The sequence below is a fragment of the Gavialis gangeticus genome, unplaced genomic scaffold (assembly GCF_001723915.1).
Source record: "Gavialis gangeticus isolate Ggan-Ray unplaced genomic scaffold, GavGan_comp1, whole genome shotgun sequence".
In the NCBI taxonomy this organism is placed as follows: domain Eukaryota; kingdom Metazoa; phylum Chordata; order Crocodylia; family Gavialidae; genus Gavialis; species Gavialis gangeticus.
The window spans coordinates 7095148-7109958 of NW_017729014.1; the positions used below are offsets into that span (position 1 = coordinate 7095148).

Sequence of the window (14811 nt, forward strand, 5' to 3'; positions counted from 1 at the left end):
TGTTTGTCTACATTAGGGCCCCCCCCCACCCCCCATGACCCCCCCCCCCCCCGGGCCCATCCCAGGTGATGGCCTTTAAAACCAGTTCCTTTAGCTACATCATTTCTAATGTGATAGCAGCTGTAAGGAGAGAGGCTGTAGGTAGAGGGCTCTTGTATTCTATGAACAGAAAGGACCAGATATCAAGGTGATGGGTGACCTAGAAATACAACAGAGAAAGCCTGCTTCTTAACCAGAGGACACCAGGGTAGGCTAAAAGACCAATAAGGTTTACCTGATACAGTAATAACAGATTAGTCTTCAGCTCTCAGGTATTACTAGCTGTTGGATATGTGTGCTGATGCTTCCTGCCACTCTTGCAGGTTGCACATGAAAAAAAACTCATTTGTTAAGTGTCTACTGAAGGACATAACTCTGTCAGCCCACATTTGCTCTTGCTCTTTTCCTGTTCTGGTTGCTATTTTGGAAAACCCTGCTGTTCCAGTGATCTGGGGTATTATTTCCTTTCAGATTTTCCTTTGCCTCACTCCCAGTGCAGTATATCTGCCATCTTCCGCCCCAGAGGGGGCCCTATCTCAGTAATAAACACAGTGCTTCTGTTGCTATTCAGTTGACTTCCTTCTGGTATTACAAACAAATACGGTAATCAAATTAATTGTGTATCACAGGTCAGTGGGATAAGCACACTGGGAGAAAACATTGCAGATAATGGAGGAGTTCGACAGGCTTACAAGGTAATTTTCAAAGAAGTAATGAGTCATTACTGGCAATAAGATGAGAAACTGGCTTGTCCCTTACTTTTATTGTTAGGATGTGCTAAGAGCTACAGGTATGTCACCCGGACTCCGGCAAGGAGCTGCGTACCTTCCCAATGCATCCTGATTCATACAAGTCAATGCACAGCCTTGTGTAACACTATATAAATGACTAATGCAAGGAATCCCTTGTGGCCATGTGGCTCCAATTGTAAAATCAGGACTGCAGCTACCATCACCCCTATCACCATCATAACATGTACTGCAATGATGTATGGACCAAAACCACAATCCTGGGCCCCAGTGTGCTAGGTGCTGTACAAAATATGAAGTAAGAAGCAGGCATAGATCCATGTAGAAAAAAAGATGAGAGATTCCCCAAAGTCACGTGCACCAAGATTGTTGCTATAGCTTCAAACTGCTTGTCAAATCAAATCCTATCTGGCAGCAGACTGTTAGTTTCCCCACAATGTGATTTGATGATGTGTTTATAGCAGTGCAGCCACCTTCTTCCAAGTTCATTTCCCTTACACTTTAAGTTTTTAAGCTTAGTGATATGTCAGATACAGCATCAGAGGGTTCTGATAGAGAGAGGCTGCTTTCCTCCTAAGCCAGCCACAGATCCTATCTACAGAAACCTCTGCACCCCATGTCACAGCTGAATCCAATCCCAAGCTATACTAAGCCTTTTCTGAAGCTTCTTTTTCACATGTCTTCTAACCTTTAAATCAATGATAATGAAGTTTTTTCCATCCCATTGCTGCTCATTTTCCATGTTGCTACTGAGCACAATAAGGATAGCACTCACTATTTATTCTGAGAGCAGTTGTCTGCCCCTTCTTCTCAAGATAAAAGGATGTGCTAATCGAATAAATTCTTTTCAAAGGAAGAGAGGATACACGTAACGTTACTCACATTCCCATCCTGCTGGGAGTGGAAGAACTTGGCCTTTGCTGTCGAACTTCCCTGGGTACATTAGGTACCTCATTCTATATCTTGCTCAAATCTCCTGCTGTAGCTGGGAGCCTGGTTGCATCTCTAACCTGTCAGGTTCCCACACAAAACATCTGCAGATCAGAATGAAGGCAAAGTAGATTTGCACCTTATAAAATAACTAAATCAGAGATGTATATCATGAGCATTCCTGAGCCCAAGTTCACTTGATCAGATGCTGTGCGATCAGAATGCCATATGCACCAATGCAAACGCTGCTTCTCTGTCCAGGTGTGGAATGTAAGTATTCCCATAAAACATTTTTGGGCCATTGTGCTATGGGATATACTTCTGTCCCTGCAACCTGGGACAGGAAGGAGTGTGGTTTGACACACGTGTGTAACTCTGACATTCAGAAGTACAAGTGGATTGACTACTGTGGATGCCACTAAAATGTACCATTCCCTTTACTCTGAAATATGCTGTAAACATGGGAGATTGTGCATGGGAGCCATTACTACTGTATATTCTGTAATTTTATGGCATGGAATAAGTGTATTTCCACACTTAATTGTGCCTTAAAAGTTTTTTGGAGGTATTATCAAAGTGAGGGTGAAGATAAGGTAATACAGTGTTCAGAATTAACTTGCATGAAACTCATTAATTGTCTCCATTATGTCAATAGACCTAAAAAAAGAAAATTGGCCAATTAACATGTAATAGTAACAGGTAATGGATTTAACTTTGTGCCAGGTTATTATCTGCTATTTTAGAAGCATTTATCAGAAGAGACAGAAATTATCAGTATAGATGCATGGAGGAGATTTAACTCTCTGCTTCCCTTTCAGCTCTGTGTTCATACAGAGGTCATCTAAGGCACATTGCCACTATCCTAGTGTTTCACATCACAATCAATGGTGTGCAGTTGAAGATGTCTACATTGATGCCGTGTGGATTATCAGATGTACTTTAATAAGGACTTTTCAGTAGCAGTGCCCCACATTTATCCTTCTTGTTTGCTGAGGACTGTACAGTGAAACAACAGCTGGACAGGGAGCTGTGCAAGGGGGGAGAAGGGAAGAGGGGGTAGAGTGCCATCTTCCTGAAAAAACTCAAACCAAAGCTCCTGATTATTCATGACCACTGTAACAGGTCATGTTTGATAAGCGCAGAGCTGTTAACCCAGATTCTACCCAAACATGCAGTTAGATAATTACGTGCTGTGACCTTCAATTCCACCTGCATATTCACTTGGATCTGGTATTTTTCTGGTTTCCTAAAGAGTCTTGTAGCCTGCTACCGAACCACTGGTCCAGCACAGTGATGAAAGGTTCCTTATAAATTGTTCCTTTGCAATACAACTGACTGTGAAAGTGCCCAAGGGGAAATGGAAGGGGAACGAGAATGTTCTGGCTGTGTGAACAAGCAGGTTCAAAGTATTCAGCATGTTTGAATGAGTAGGCTTTTTGCTAAATGAACCTCTGGTCGTTTTTTAGGCCTATTTAAAATGGTTGGAACGAGAAGGGAAGGAGCCAAAATTGCCTGGGCTTAATCTGACTCATAAACAGCTTTTCTTTGTGAACTTCGCCCAGGTAGGAACCTCTTGATTCTTCCTCTGTTACATGAGACATAGAAATCATATGATGAATTGCTAATTTGGACACAAAAAACACTGGACTATCCACAGGCCTCACTTCCAGTAGGAAGCTGCCACTTACTGACAGCACTTATCAACAGGGTGTCCCTCGGAACAAAGGCATAGGGGGGCTTGATTGTTACGGCAGAGAGGACAAAAAAGACCAAGCCTACCAGGGAGTTATTTAGTGGTTTTTAGTGGGAATCTTGGAAGTGAAATTGCTGCCTTTGAGACATGATGATGCAATATCATCATTCAAGAGCCAAAACATCTAGTCTAAAGCAACAGATCCTAGGTCCAAGAAGCTGAGGCTATCCCTGAACAGGCTAGTAGGAATTCATATTCTCTTCCACCTCCTTCTCAGCCCAAGGTAGAAAATAACTCAAACTGAGTTTGTAGTGAAAAGGTAGGATGGTTCTTAGAAAAAATCCTTTAGAACTAATCCAGAGAAAGGGAGAGGTGTTCAGGAGAAGCAGCAACCACCCCTGCAAAAGGCATTTACATCACCTGGAGTGTGATGACTAATGTATAATATACATGTAAGCAGCAAAAGCCATTCTGGGCTCTTTGCATTACAAGTTGCAATCCCCACCCTAGTACAATTAGGTGCACCCCTGAGCCACTCAAGTTGCAATTGCTTGCACCAGTTTAGCTACATGTTGGCGCATGGGTGGTTAATCCTCTTCCTTCTCTAGGTATGGTGTGGTTCCTACAGGCCAGAATATGCCAGCCAGTCCATTAAGACAGATGTCCACAGCCCTTTGAAGTACAGGTAGGTTTTAATAACTTAGATGGACTTATCTTTTGATCCAGCCCATTATTGCAGCATACTGGAAGAAGGGGCCATGTTCTAGTGATTAAGCACAATAAAACTAATTGGCTCTATGGAGAATCCTACCACCTCTGACACTCCTGAAAAGAAACATGGTCTTTTACCCAGCTTAGAGAACTAGGCTGCTCCTGTAAGACATACACGTCTAGGGCCCATCAGGGCTTATAATGCTGTTGCACAGTGGACTGAGCCCCTACTTAGGCCTTCTCTTTTATTCAGCCATAAACCAAACTGCAACACCCATGTTACTTTTTCTCCAATTAGCCCCCAAATGTAGTCCTTGATAGTAAATGCACCATTTTAATGAAGATTGGAGATGCTGGCTTTATGTGCCCTAGAGGCAGCAGTAGCAGGGCGGGTGCCCACATGTAGGGAGGAATTGTGGAAGTAAAGGAGGTAACAAAGAGGAAATTACAAATCTGCCGGGAACTCCCTGCATTTCACTGGGAGATGCATGCAAGCCCAGGTGTTGACCCATCCAGGCTGACAGCAGGAGCAGGGACTGTAGTGGGAATGCACACAATAGCATTGCTTACACACTGGATACCTGCTCCTTGCAAGTACCAGAGGGAGATGCTTTTACTTTATGGAACAGGTAGTGCAATAATGGTAGCCTAAACTTCCTTCCTGCCACCTTCCTGCATAGTACCAACATGGAGCCAACCTCATCCTGAGCACAATCTGGATGAGAGGCTTCCATAAGCTCCCAGTGCTATAAATTCTACCCAAATCCTTGCTAAAGAATTGCTGTGGTGCCTCACTCCATTTCCCCTGCAGATCTGGTCTTGGTCCTAGCATTAGTCAAGCCACTGAGACAGCAAACCAAATGTTGCTTCTTGCTTGAGGTCTCAATCCTGCAATGATCCAGGGTACAGAGGGACCCACCGAACCCAATGGAGCTGCAATCAGGCTCCACACAGTTAATGGCAAGATCCTAGCCTTAGACACTGAGGCAGAGACCATCTCTTACTGATTATCTGCAGTTTGTGGCCTTATTGCAGACATCTGGCTCTGATCCACTTAAGTATAGGCTTTATTACTGTCCTTCCTTTGGACTCTCTCTCCTACCTGGATGCAAATAAAACATTTTTCTTTCTCTTTGTTCAGGGTGATGGGATCTTTGCAAAACTTTGAAGCCTTCTCTGAGGCATTCCACTGTAAAAAGGGCACGACCATGCACCCTGCCGAGAAATGCAGAGTCTGGTAGCCAAAGAGAACACTTGTGCTGAAGATAATGCTTAGACGCACAGTCTACAACACAAAACAAAATTCAACTGGTCTGGCTACAGACTGAACAGTTCTCGCCAATGATGTGCCTGATGTTTTCCTGTTCAGTCACAGCCAAGGTTAATGGTGCAACTACTGTGGTCAGAATTTTAAAAAGCCCACGGCTGTCGGGCTTTCGTGGTTTGGCTGGAATGTGTGCAGGCTTCTCAGCATTGACAGCTGGGCTGCATTGAGAGTGACAGTACACTCCAGGAGAGAAATGACTGTTTCCAATGACATCCTGACTGTTATTAAAATACCACATCAGGGTTACAAAGACTAGCTATTTAAACAAAAAAAGTAGATCTATTTTTCAGCAAAGAGTATTCATTTTAGTATGTCCTACACTCAAATTAGCCTTGGGAGGTTCGGTAAGCCTGTCTGAGACTGTTCACTGAGCTCGCTATTTTCCAATATTCTGATTCAGTTTCTGGTGCACTTCTCCCAAATTCAGGGTAGAGATAGTTAAACTTACTTGCTGTCTGTGTAACACTGTCCATTTGCACCTTGACGACTGCTTTGTTGTAAGAGGTTGTAATTTGTCTTGATATTTTACAAGGTGATCTGTACGTTAAAATGCTTACCGGCTGCTGACTTATAAGCCACGCTGAACCCCTTGTTTTGCACATGAGTTATTTTGCTCAAATGAGCAAGTTTAACATTATCTTAACAAAGTGATATAATGGTTGCTAGAAAACGAAATCATAATTAAAAGTCTAACGTCTATTGCCATATTCAGACTACCGTGGGTACCTCCATTCAGAAATATATTTAAGAGGAGACATATTCTTGCATTAAGAGTATATATTTGGGATACTTTAGCAGAACAGACTTTGTTGCTTAATGTAAACAGCAAAACACTTACCCGAGAACAAAATTAATTCCGTGCCTTTTAATTTTGCCATAAGCTACTTTTAAATATTTACACTTTGAAAATGTACATCTTGTTAATTTTTTATAAATAAATAAAGAAATCACACTGCAGCCAATTACTCAGGCATTTATCTATAGAAGCAATTTCAGATTGCTTTCTTTAATGAATGTTCTAATTTAAGGGTAACAGGTATCTGAAGTTTTTTGATCCTTGATGTAGGATGCAAGCATTTTTTTCCAAAAATATTTATTTTTGCCATATATACCACTGGAAAGCAAGTTCTTAATTCTCTTTAATAGCATTTGGTAATGCTTAGCTTATCAGATATCAAAGCAAACTGTTGATTCATTTCCACTCTACTTAACACATAACTAAAAAAAGCTTTGATTAACTAAATTCTAATTTTATGTGACTGTTACATGTCCAATGTCAGTATTGTTAAAGTTTCTATTTTTCATGTTGAAGTGTCCATGTAGTAAGCAAGATTTATTAACCAAATAAACTGCCATAATCTCTCAAAATGCTTGGAACAGTCTTAACATTTAAAGCCATTGGGTTAAAATGGAGGAAACATAAACACCCTCATACTTCATTAAATCATGAAGGACTATGGAAGGAAATGAAGGGATTCCCAGTAGCAGCTTCACCTATACTCTCAGGGGATAAGTGTTTCACTGAAGTACTCTGCTATTTGACAGGTTAGTTTATTGGCACTGAATGAATCCATGAGGAGATAAGCGTGTGCGTTAGCTTTACCTGGCAATGTGAATTTTGTCTGTAAGCTAATGATCAGATCCAACGCATCAATTCATTTACTTGCAAGCTCTAAAGGAGGAGAGCTCGTCTGTGACTCACAGCACCTGTGGTGGTGTAGGGTCTACCGTTTCTCCTACATACCTCATCAGTGATAGGAGCTGTGCACAGAAGAGAGACACTCTGCAGTGAGTGGGTTATACTTACAAACTTAGGCACTGGCTCCTGTTTAGTACAGAAGCCTAGCAAAAGAAAAATACAAGTACTGGAGCTGAAGCATTAGACTTTACCCTTGTCAGAGTCCTCATATTCAGAGGATTCTTACTTCCATGTATGCTATGTGCTGCCATGAACAATCATAACAGGGTGCATCGCTGTAGTTACAATAGTGGCCTTTATTCACATTGGTCAGCAATTGGGCTATCATGCAAAATGGGGCTATGATTACAGTAGGGCAAGTTTATTGCAGGCAGTGGTAACAAACACAGGAGGTCAGCACTCTGGCTGCATTGGTGCTTCGAGAGTCTTTACTTATCCATTAAAGGGCTTAGAAGGGGTATGGCAGGAATCTGCCTCTCCAAAGACTCATTTGGTTGCTATGCAGTACCAGCAGCCACTTAGCATTAACTAATTCAGACCAGAAACAACATTATCCATGTACCAAACCAAAGGAAGCGCTTGAGAAGCACAGTGAGGTCAGGTGGGAGTTTGTCTGCTTGACAGTTTAATTACTTCAGAGTATAACAATTTTGCAGAAAAGTGCCATTAGCAATTCTGGCACATGCCATAGTTACCGGGATGATTAAGACATGTCTGGAAAGGTTTTGTTCCAAGCACATGGAAGTTACTTCTTTATTTTTCAGGCAAGTTTATTAAGCCTCCCACCTGCAGAAGAATCTTTCCATCTGTCAGCCTGCGTCTGTGCCAACACAACCAAGCATTGCAGACAAGCGAGCACATCGTGCTTTTACAATCCCACACAAACCTCAACATTGTCTTAACCCCATTGGTACCTCTATGAACCGAAGAATAGAAACAGAAGCCGCATAACAATAAAAATTGTTATGGCGGCACAAATGCTGCACAAATAGTCCTTACCCAATGTGGCACAACAAAGGGTACTAATAAATTGTGCTGCTTTTTTGTGGCTGGTGTCTATTTGCTCTGCAGTGACAGAGTGTAGGCAGCCCAGAGCTGCCCACAGTCTCCTGCCACCCCGATAAGTGCTTTGAGGGCTTGAAAGGCCCAATCCTGTGAACCCCAGGTCAGATCAGGCCCATCAAGCCCCCAGAGCACATGCTTGTGTTTCCTCATTTACAAAGCTGCCTGGGGTGTACCTCTAAGCAGAGGAAGCATGTACAGGTCCCTGCAAAGAGGCATGGAGCACTGGGGATTCCTCACCTCCCATGCTGCCTCGCTGCCCTGTGCCAGCACCCATACAGACCTGTGCCTCCACATGAGGCATGGGTCAGCACAGGATCCAGTGCAGGGCAGCAGGGGACCCAGGAAATCCCCAGGCAAGGGGCCACATCGTTCCTTCTCCCACATCAGGCAGGGGTTCCCCCGCAGGAAAAGGGGCAATGTGTGCGTTGCCCAATAAAGCTGATCAGCTATGGCAGAATATGTCCCACCACCGCTGATCTGCTTTGGTGCAATGATGTCCATTTTTACGCTAAGAATACCTTCCTCTGTTAGCCAAGAGCTCTGTGGATGTTGCCACGCTAAGGCTGTTGTTCACCCTGGAAAAGGCAGGGATAGCAAGGAGAGTATCTCCAGTGAGTTTCACCTTACAAAGCCACAGGACAGAATAAGGGAAGGTGAATGGAGCCATTGTATATTATTCCCAGCCATTGTATATTATTCCCAGCCAGCTGCCAATGGTGAAAGGGCACTGAGAAGCTGGCTTAGTAGTCAGGTGTGCTGAGATTTTTAGATGGAAGTAAAACTCTAGTGCCTTTGCAGCATACTGCTGGATGCTTCCTCTTTTCACTCATGTTATCTGCAACCAAAAGGGTTTTTATCTCAACAGGTTATACCCTGAGCTTATATTCTGGATGGTAGGAATATTACTAGCAATTTAAAAGTTCTGCTGCAATAGGCTAACGCTATGGAAACCCCAAAAAGCTGCTTACTAACAGACAAACTGCATTGCTGTGCACTCCATTCCCAAAGAAAATCCAACTTTGGCACCGGCTCAGTGACCTATGGACATTTAGGAGTGAGGTGACAGGGAATCTTGCTGTCCAGTTCCTCCAGGCAGAGGCAGCAGAAAGAGGCTGGCATGAGGACTGTTGGGAGCCTGAAGGAATAACCTGTAGTGCCCAAGATGAGGGAATGAAATGCACAGGAGGGTGTTTTCTGGGAGCCAGAAAGGGACCGGGAACTCAAGGATTCGCTACTCCCTGTTTTCTGCAGATTTGTCATTCTGGGCAAGCTGCTGGTACCCAAGGCTGGTCACAGGTTCCTCCCTACCAAAGGGTTTGAGAAGCAGCTCAGAGGAAGGTGCCAGGTTATCCCCACCCTTGCTGCATCAGCTTAACTACTTCACCGTCTGCACTAGTACCAACTCCAGCAAACCCCAATAGTTGCCAAAAGGGGAATGGCAGAATATCATGGTAACCCCTTGAAGGACACAGCACTGCTGCTTAGTGCCAGAGGGAGCTGTAACCAGCTGTCTCATCTTGGACGAGAGGCTGGAGCAACGGAGGCCCTATCACAGCCATTTTTAGTGAAGAAGCAAAAACAGAACAGCCCCTGAGGCACCACCAGGCAACCCTCTTTACCATGAAAGGTGAGAAAAGGGGGCCCTGGGCTGCAGCAGCACATGCATCCCTCCCCACACCCTCAGTGAAGGTCTGAGGAGCCCCTGAGATGTGCGCTAACAGTGGGAACGCCAGGAGTACTTGCATTGTGGGAAGAAGAGTCAGGCTAGTGCCAAGTCTTTGAAGGTTTCTTCCTGCTCGGGGATGTGTTCCCTTTCAAGTTACACCTACAGGCTTGTGGAGAAGTGAATCCCAGAGTAGAAGGGAGGTCTGCAGAGATCAGCATCAAGTCCACACTAGCCATCCATCCTTACGCTTTGGGAGGGATCCACTACTAGGCCTGATCCTGAATTTTGATATTCGCTCTCCAAGTTTAGTGTTACCCCAAACCTTTGCTCCCCAAACCCCATATTTAGCAGCAGCTTTTCCCTGCACTGCACACAAGAACTGTCATGGAAAAGGCAACCAGGTTAGCCAGTTGAAAATGATTCCCGAGTAGAAAACCAGCTACTTTCTGTGTTTTGTTCTCTTCCCCCATTTTACCCCACGTACAATATTGTTTTCATTACATTCAATAGCAGACACACAAAGTTTGATTGTCTCATGGCATTCCCTCCAACTTCAGAAGTGGTATATAAATATTTTAAAAACCATTACTGCGCAAGCAAGGATCTAAGGAGGATGACATGGAAAATATTTCCCCTCGTTTAAGAGAATGACATTTGCGAGATTAATGGGGAGCCCGTGAGTTGTTATTTACACATACTGCAGGTTGTAGGGTGGGAGGAAGAGTTTCTGCACGCAAAGCTCATGACAAGCTGTTATTTCTCTCCTCTTTAAATTTAGAAAAACCTTGCTTCGGCACGTATGAGATGTTATTGCAACAGTACTGCTTTTAATCTGCAGCCATGGCTTGTTTTGTAAGGCTGTTCCTCAGCTCAACCACTACCTACTACACACACAAGGGGCTGGATAAAGCCAAGAGTAGGCAGTATCCAGTGCCTCAGAAATCAGGAATGATTAACAGACCTTGCAGGCAGAAGCAAATGGCAAAGGAACCTTAATCCTGCCCACATCACGCTTACTTGACATAAGCATCACAGACAAAGAGATTTCTATAGTCATTGCTTTGCTTCCTCCCCAGTCTACAAATAATTGGCAAGTGTCCATTTAGGATTTATTGGAGTTCACTGAAAACTGGAAGTGTGGGCAGGGGGAATGTGAGACCAACTTGTCCATGGTAGTTCAATTACTCTTTGATCAATGATCACATATCTGCTTAGGTGCCACCGTGCAGGCAGAGGCACCTTTTGGTGATACAAGATGGAATTACTTTAATACAATATATCAGTATGATTACAAAGGGTCTGGTCTCCTCATCCTTTCCAGCCCTTGCTGATTTATAAATACAGCACCCAGCAGAATCAGGAGGGTTTATAAGAGGATGCTACCAAGATTGTGACCTAGTTTTGCAAAGAAATTGCTTTTTCTCAAGGGAGAGCAAAGCCAGGGCCTCTTTCAGAAGATATCAACCTTGCAAAATGCCAAGATTTCTGCACAGGAAGAGTCCATGCCATCAACCAGAGCAGGCTGCCTTGCAGGAATGCTGGAACTCGGCCTCCCTGCAATAATTCACATGGGCAGAGCACGTTCCCTACTTCCACCGGACTGTGACAGAGTCATGACTCCCACACAGCAAAAGAGCCTCCAGACCAATGGCCTGCTGAGCAGATGAGCCAAGGACAAGAACCTTGTTTCCATAAACTTGTTCGGCTGTAAACCAATTCGTATGGAGCCCAGGCTCTTCACTCTAACTACTCACCTTGGGAAAATATCATTGAAGAGAGCTCCTACCATTACCCCTTTAGTGAGGTTCTGTACTGGCAGAAGATGAATTGCTTGTTCACCAGGGTCAGTTACCAATGCCTGTGTTGAAGTACTGCATTCATTTTAAAAGTGTTCAGAGGTCTCTTCCATCTGCAAGCCTTCACAAGCCTATTGAACTCAAACAGTGCTTGAAGACCCAGAACGGAGTTACGGACCAAAGAGCACTCAAGCCATAAGATGCAGGTGTTAGCCAGAAAAGACAGTAAAACATCTGTCGTATAAACAGAAAAGGGTGAGAACAGTGCTGCCAGCTACTGACTGCACCATGCAATAGTATGTCTGAGTTACAGTAAGACTACTGCCACCTCCAAAAGTTATAAAAGTTACTGCTTCTAGCAGCAGATACATTCCTGCATACATAAGCTGAAGAGACTTTTCCTGATGGCAGCGGTCAGAAACCCTACTTTACAAGGCTTTACAGGATAATCCTTATGCAGGTAACAGAAGGACAGTTAGTTTGCTGTGTTGGCACAACATTATGGTCATTTAAAATGTCACTAGGTAAAGTTAAGGGAACTTTTACCATAGTCAATTCCTTCATTTTAACAGCTCAGTTTCCACCATTAGAAGAACTAAGTGCCTCACCTGAGGTTTCACACCCTCCACATTTGCAGAGATACCAAGGCTCTTGACAATTTTTTCCAAGGGAACATAATCACCAGGTGACTCCTGTATGAAATGCATGAGCACCTTCTCTCCACCTGAGAAAAGGAATTTAGGACAACAAGCTTTTGTCCGCAAGGCAGAATCTGCAGCCTTTGGCAGAGGGGTAGTTGAACAACAGCTCCAACTTTGAACAGGTCTCACATCCCTCAGAGAAAAGTGAGTCACACCAGCAATCTGCAAGAAGTTCAAGGATGAGAGGATGATAACAGTTTGCAGGCCAGGGTGGTTCCAGACTATGAGCAAACTTCACCAAGTCAGTTAGTCATATGAATTAACACATGCAGCACTGTGGAGAAGCTTAGAGCTTGGCCCTGAAACCTGTTGGCAGAGTGCTATTTCAGGAGGCTACAAACGCTCATGTCCCTGCTACCTCAACCTTTTGGGAAACCCAACCCACACTTACCTTCAGCAAGACTTTGCCAATTCTGCACTGAGACAGTAAAATCAGAGAGGCAAGGTACAACTGTCTATTCCTGGACATATAGGGTGCACCTACACATGTGCTTTACTGCAGAGCTGGCTAATTAGCTCCGCAGTAAAGGATCACCGTCTATACATGCACCTATGTTAGGGCACAGTAAACTAATTAAGTCAGATGTAGGATAGTGCTGTCTGGAACAAGTACTATCCTACAGCAGAGTAGTTACATGCAGCAAAACGCATGTGTGGACAGTGATGGGGCTGGCTGGGGCACAAGGGTGCTATAGTGCAGAATCCACCTACCAGCAAGCCCCTCACTGTAGTACCCATGTGCTTCAGCTAACCCCTCTGCATGTTGAGCCACGGGGAAAAGCTCTGGGCTGGCAGGCTGACCCCACCAGACACCTTGCCAGCTGGGGTTGCTCCACTCCAACTTAACATGCTGCAGTCACGGGTGCACACGTAAACGCTGCGCCCAGGAGCAATAAACTCCAGCGTGAACTGCACCTGAGTTTATTGCTACATGATAATTGCATGTATAGATGCCCCCACACTTCGCTGCAACTCAGATTTTACAGAGAGCTATTTAATCTCAGAGGAAAGAAGCTTGTACTCAAAAGTAGGCTGGGCCACATGCTTGATTGTGAGGGCTGCATCCTGAATCCCCATTACTTTATATTGACATCTTAATATTAGAGAAACTGCACTGAACAGGTTTAGTGTTGAAAGAAGGAAGAAAATTGCATTTTAGAAACTTTTGAAGTCTTGTTCAAACAAGATCATTTTGATATTGCCTTCTACCATGCTGCCACCTGCTGGCCAGACAGGGACCCAACTGCTGAAATTTCAAGCATGGTGATAATAGGAAGGACTAAGCTCCCAACATCACACCAGTGATGAGCAGGCCTCCCAAGATCCAAGTGCACTCAACATATTCATTCAGCTGCATATGTTAAAGCATTGATAGCTACCATGGCAGAAACCTGGTGAATCTCTGCACTAAGCTTGTGTCCAACATAAAGTTACCATGTTTAAATCAGGAGTGACTTTTTCGTCCAAGCCTAATGCTGTGAGATCGCAGTCTATCTGCATGCTTTTGCATTTCATCTACTGTCAACAGCATAAAAGCAAGAATGCCTGCACAGGCCACAGGCCTGTCTTAATGGTTTAATCTTCCTGAGTTGGTGCTTTCATGATCTGGGAAGGTCAATTTGCCAGTTTATTTATTGGGGTGCATTAGTCCCAGGAAAGACACCATTAAAGAACAGTGATAAAAACCAGAATCCTAGCAGGAAGGGGGGCTGGACTCGATGATCTTCCAAGGTCCCTTCCAGTCCTAATGTCTATGAAATCTATGAAAACATCCCTCCATGACAAAGAAGTACAGTACATCCAAAAGAGCTCAGGTAATTCGTGATCCGCTAGCAGGTATTACCTCCCATTCCACCCTGTCCCTCACTTGCTTTGACACCTTGACAAAATTCTATGAAGTTGCTTATAAGCCTTCTCCAAGCAAAGAAACATTTGGGATGCTAAAGAGCTTAGCAGGTTACCTAGAAGTACAAGCATCCTTAGCTGAACATGGTCAGATACCTAGGGCTTTGACAGACAGGAATATTTATTTTACCTTGACTGACCACTAACATTTCTCCACTCTGCAGCAGGTCACCACTTAAGTTGCCTTGGATGCCTTCTGCATTTGCCTGAAGAAAAATAAGATCTCAGATCAAGTACAACTGTTCACCTCACCCTACCCCCATAACCATTCATTGGGATACAGAGGCCTTATCTTAAAAATATTAAATGCTCCTCTATTTTCACTGAAGTCAGAGAAAGTATAGCATCTGATAAAGTATGCTATTGCCTACAAAAACTCTCTGAACCAGTTTCATAGTTTCATAGTTTCTAGGGTTGGAAGGGACCTGAGCAGATCATCTAGTCCGACCCCCTGCCATGGCAGGAAGAGCACTAGGGTCAAATGACCCCAGTAAGGTGGTCATCAAACCTCCTCTTAAAAACCCCCAGGG

At 44.0% G+C, this 14811-nt stretch overlaps 2 protein-coding genes across 6 annotated transcripts in view; one reads left to right on the plus strand and one right to left on the minus strand.

Annotated features, from left to right (window-relative positions):
• Nucleotides 1-5722, plus strand: part of MMEL1 (membrane metalloendopeptidase like 1) — a 100199-nt gene extending 94477 nt beyond the window's left edge. For all 5 annotated transcript variants that reach the window (XM_019511664.1, XM_019511665.1, XM_019511666.1 and 2 more), the window contains 4 exons: nt 669-734; nt 3185-3280; nt 4020-4096; nt 5264-5722. In XM_019511664.1, coding sequence (XP_019367209.1) covers nt 669-734; nt 3185-3280; nt 4020-4096; nt 5264-5363 — 339 coding nt within the window. In that variant the 3' untranslated portion in view covers nt 5364-5722. The remainder of the gene's footprint in view (nt 1-668; nt 735-3184; nt 3281-4019; nt 4097-5263) is intronic.
• A 3718-nt stretch (nt 5723-9440) lies between these two features.
• The window catches only part of FAM213B (family with sequence similarity 213 member B), an 8454-nt gene continuing 3083 nt past the window's right edge, over nt 9441-14811 (minus strand). The window contains 2 exon segments of the mRNA XM_019511541.1: nt 9441-12399; nt 14412-14487. Of these exon segments, the coding sequence (XP_019367086.1) occupies nt 12236-12399; nt 14412-14487 (240 nt within the window). The 3' untranslated portion in view covers nt 9441-12235.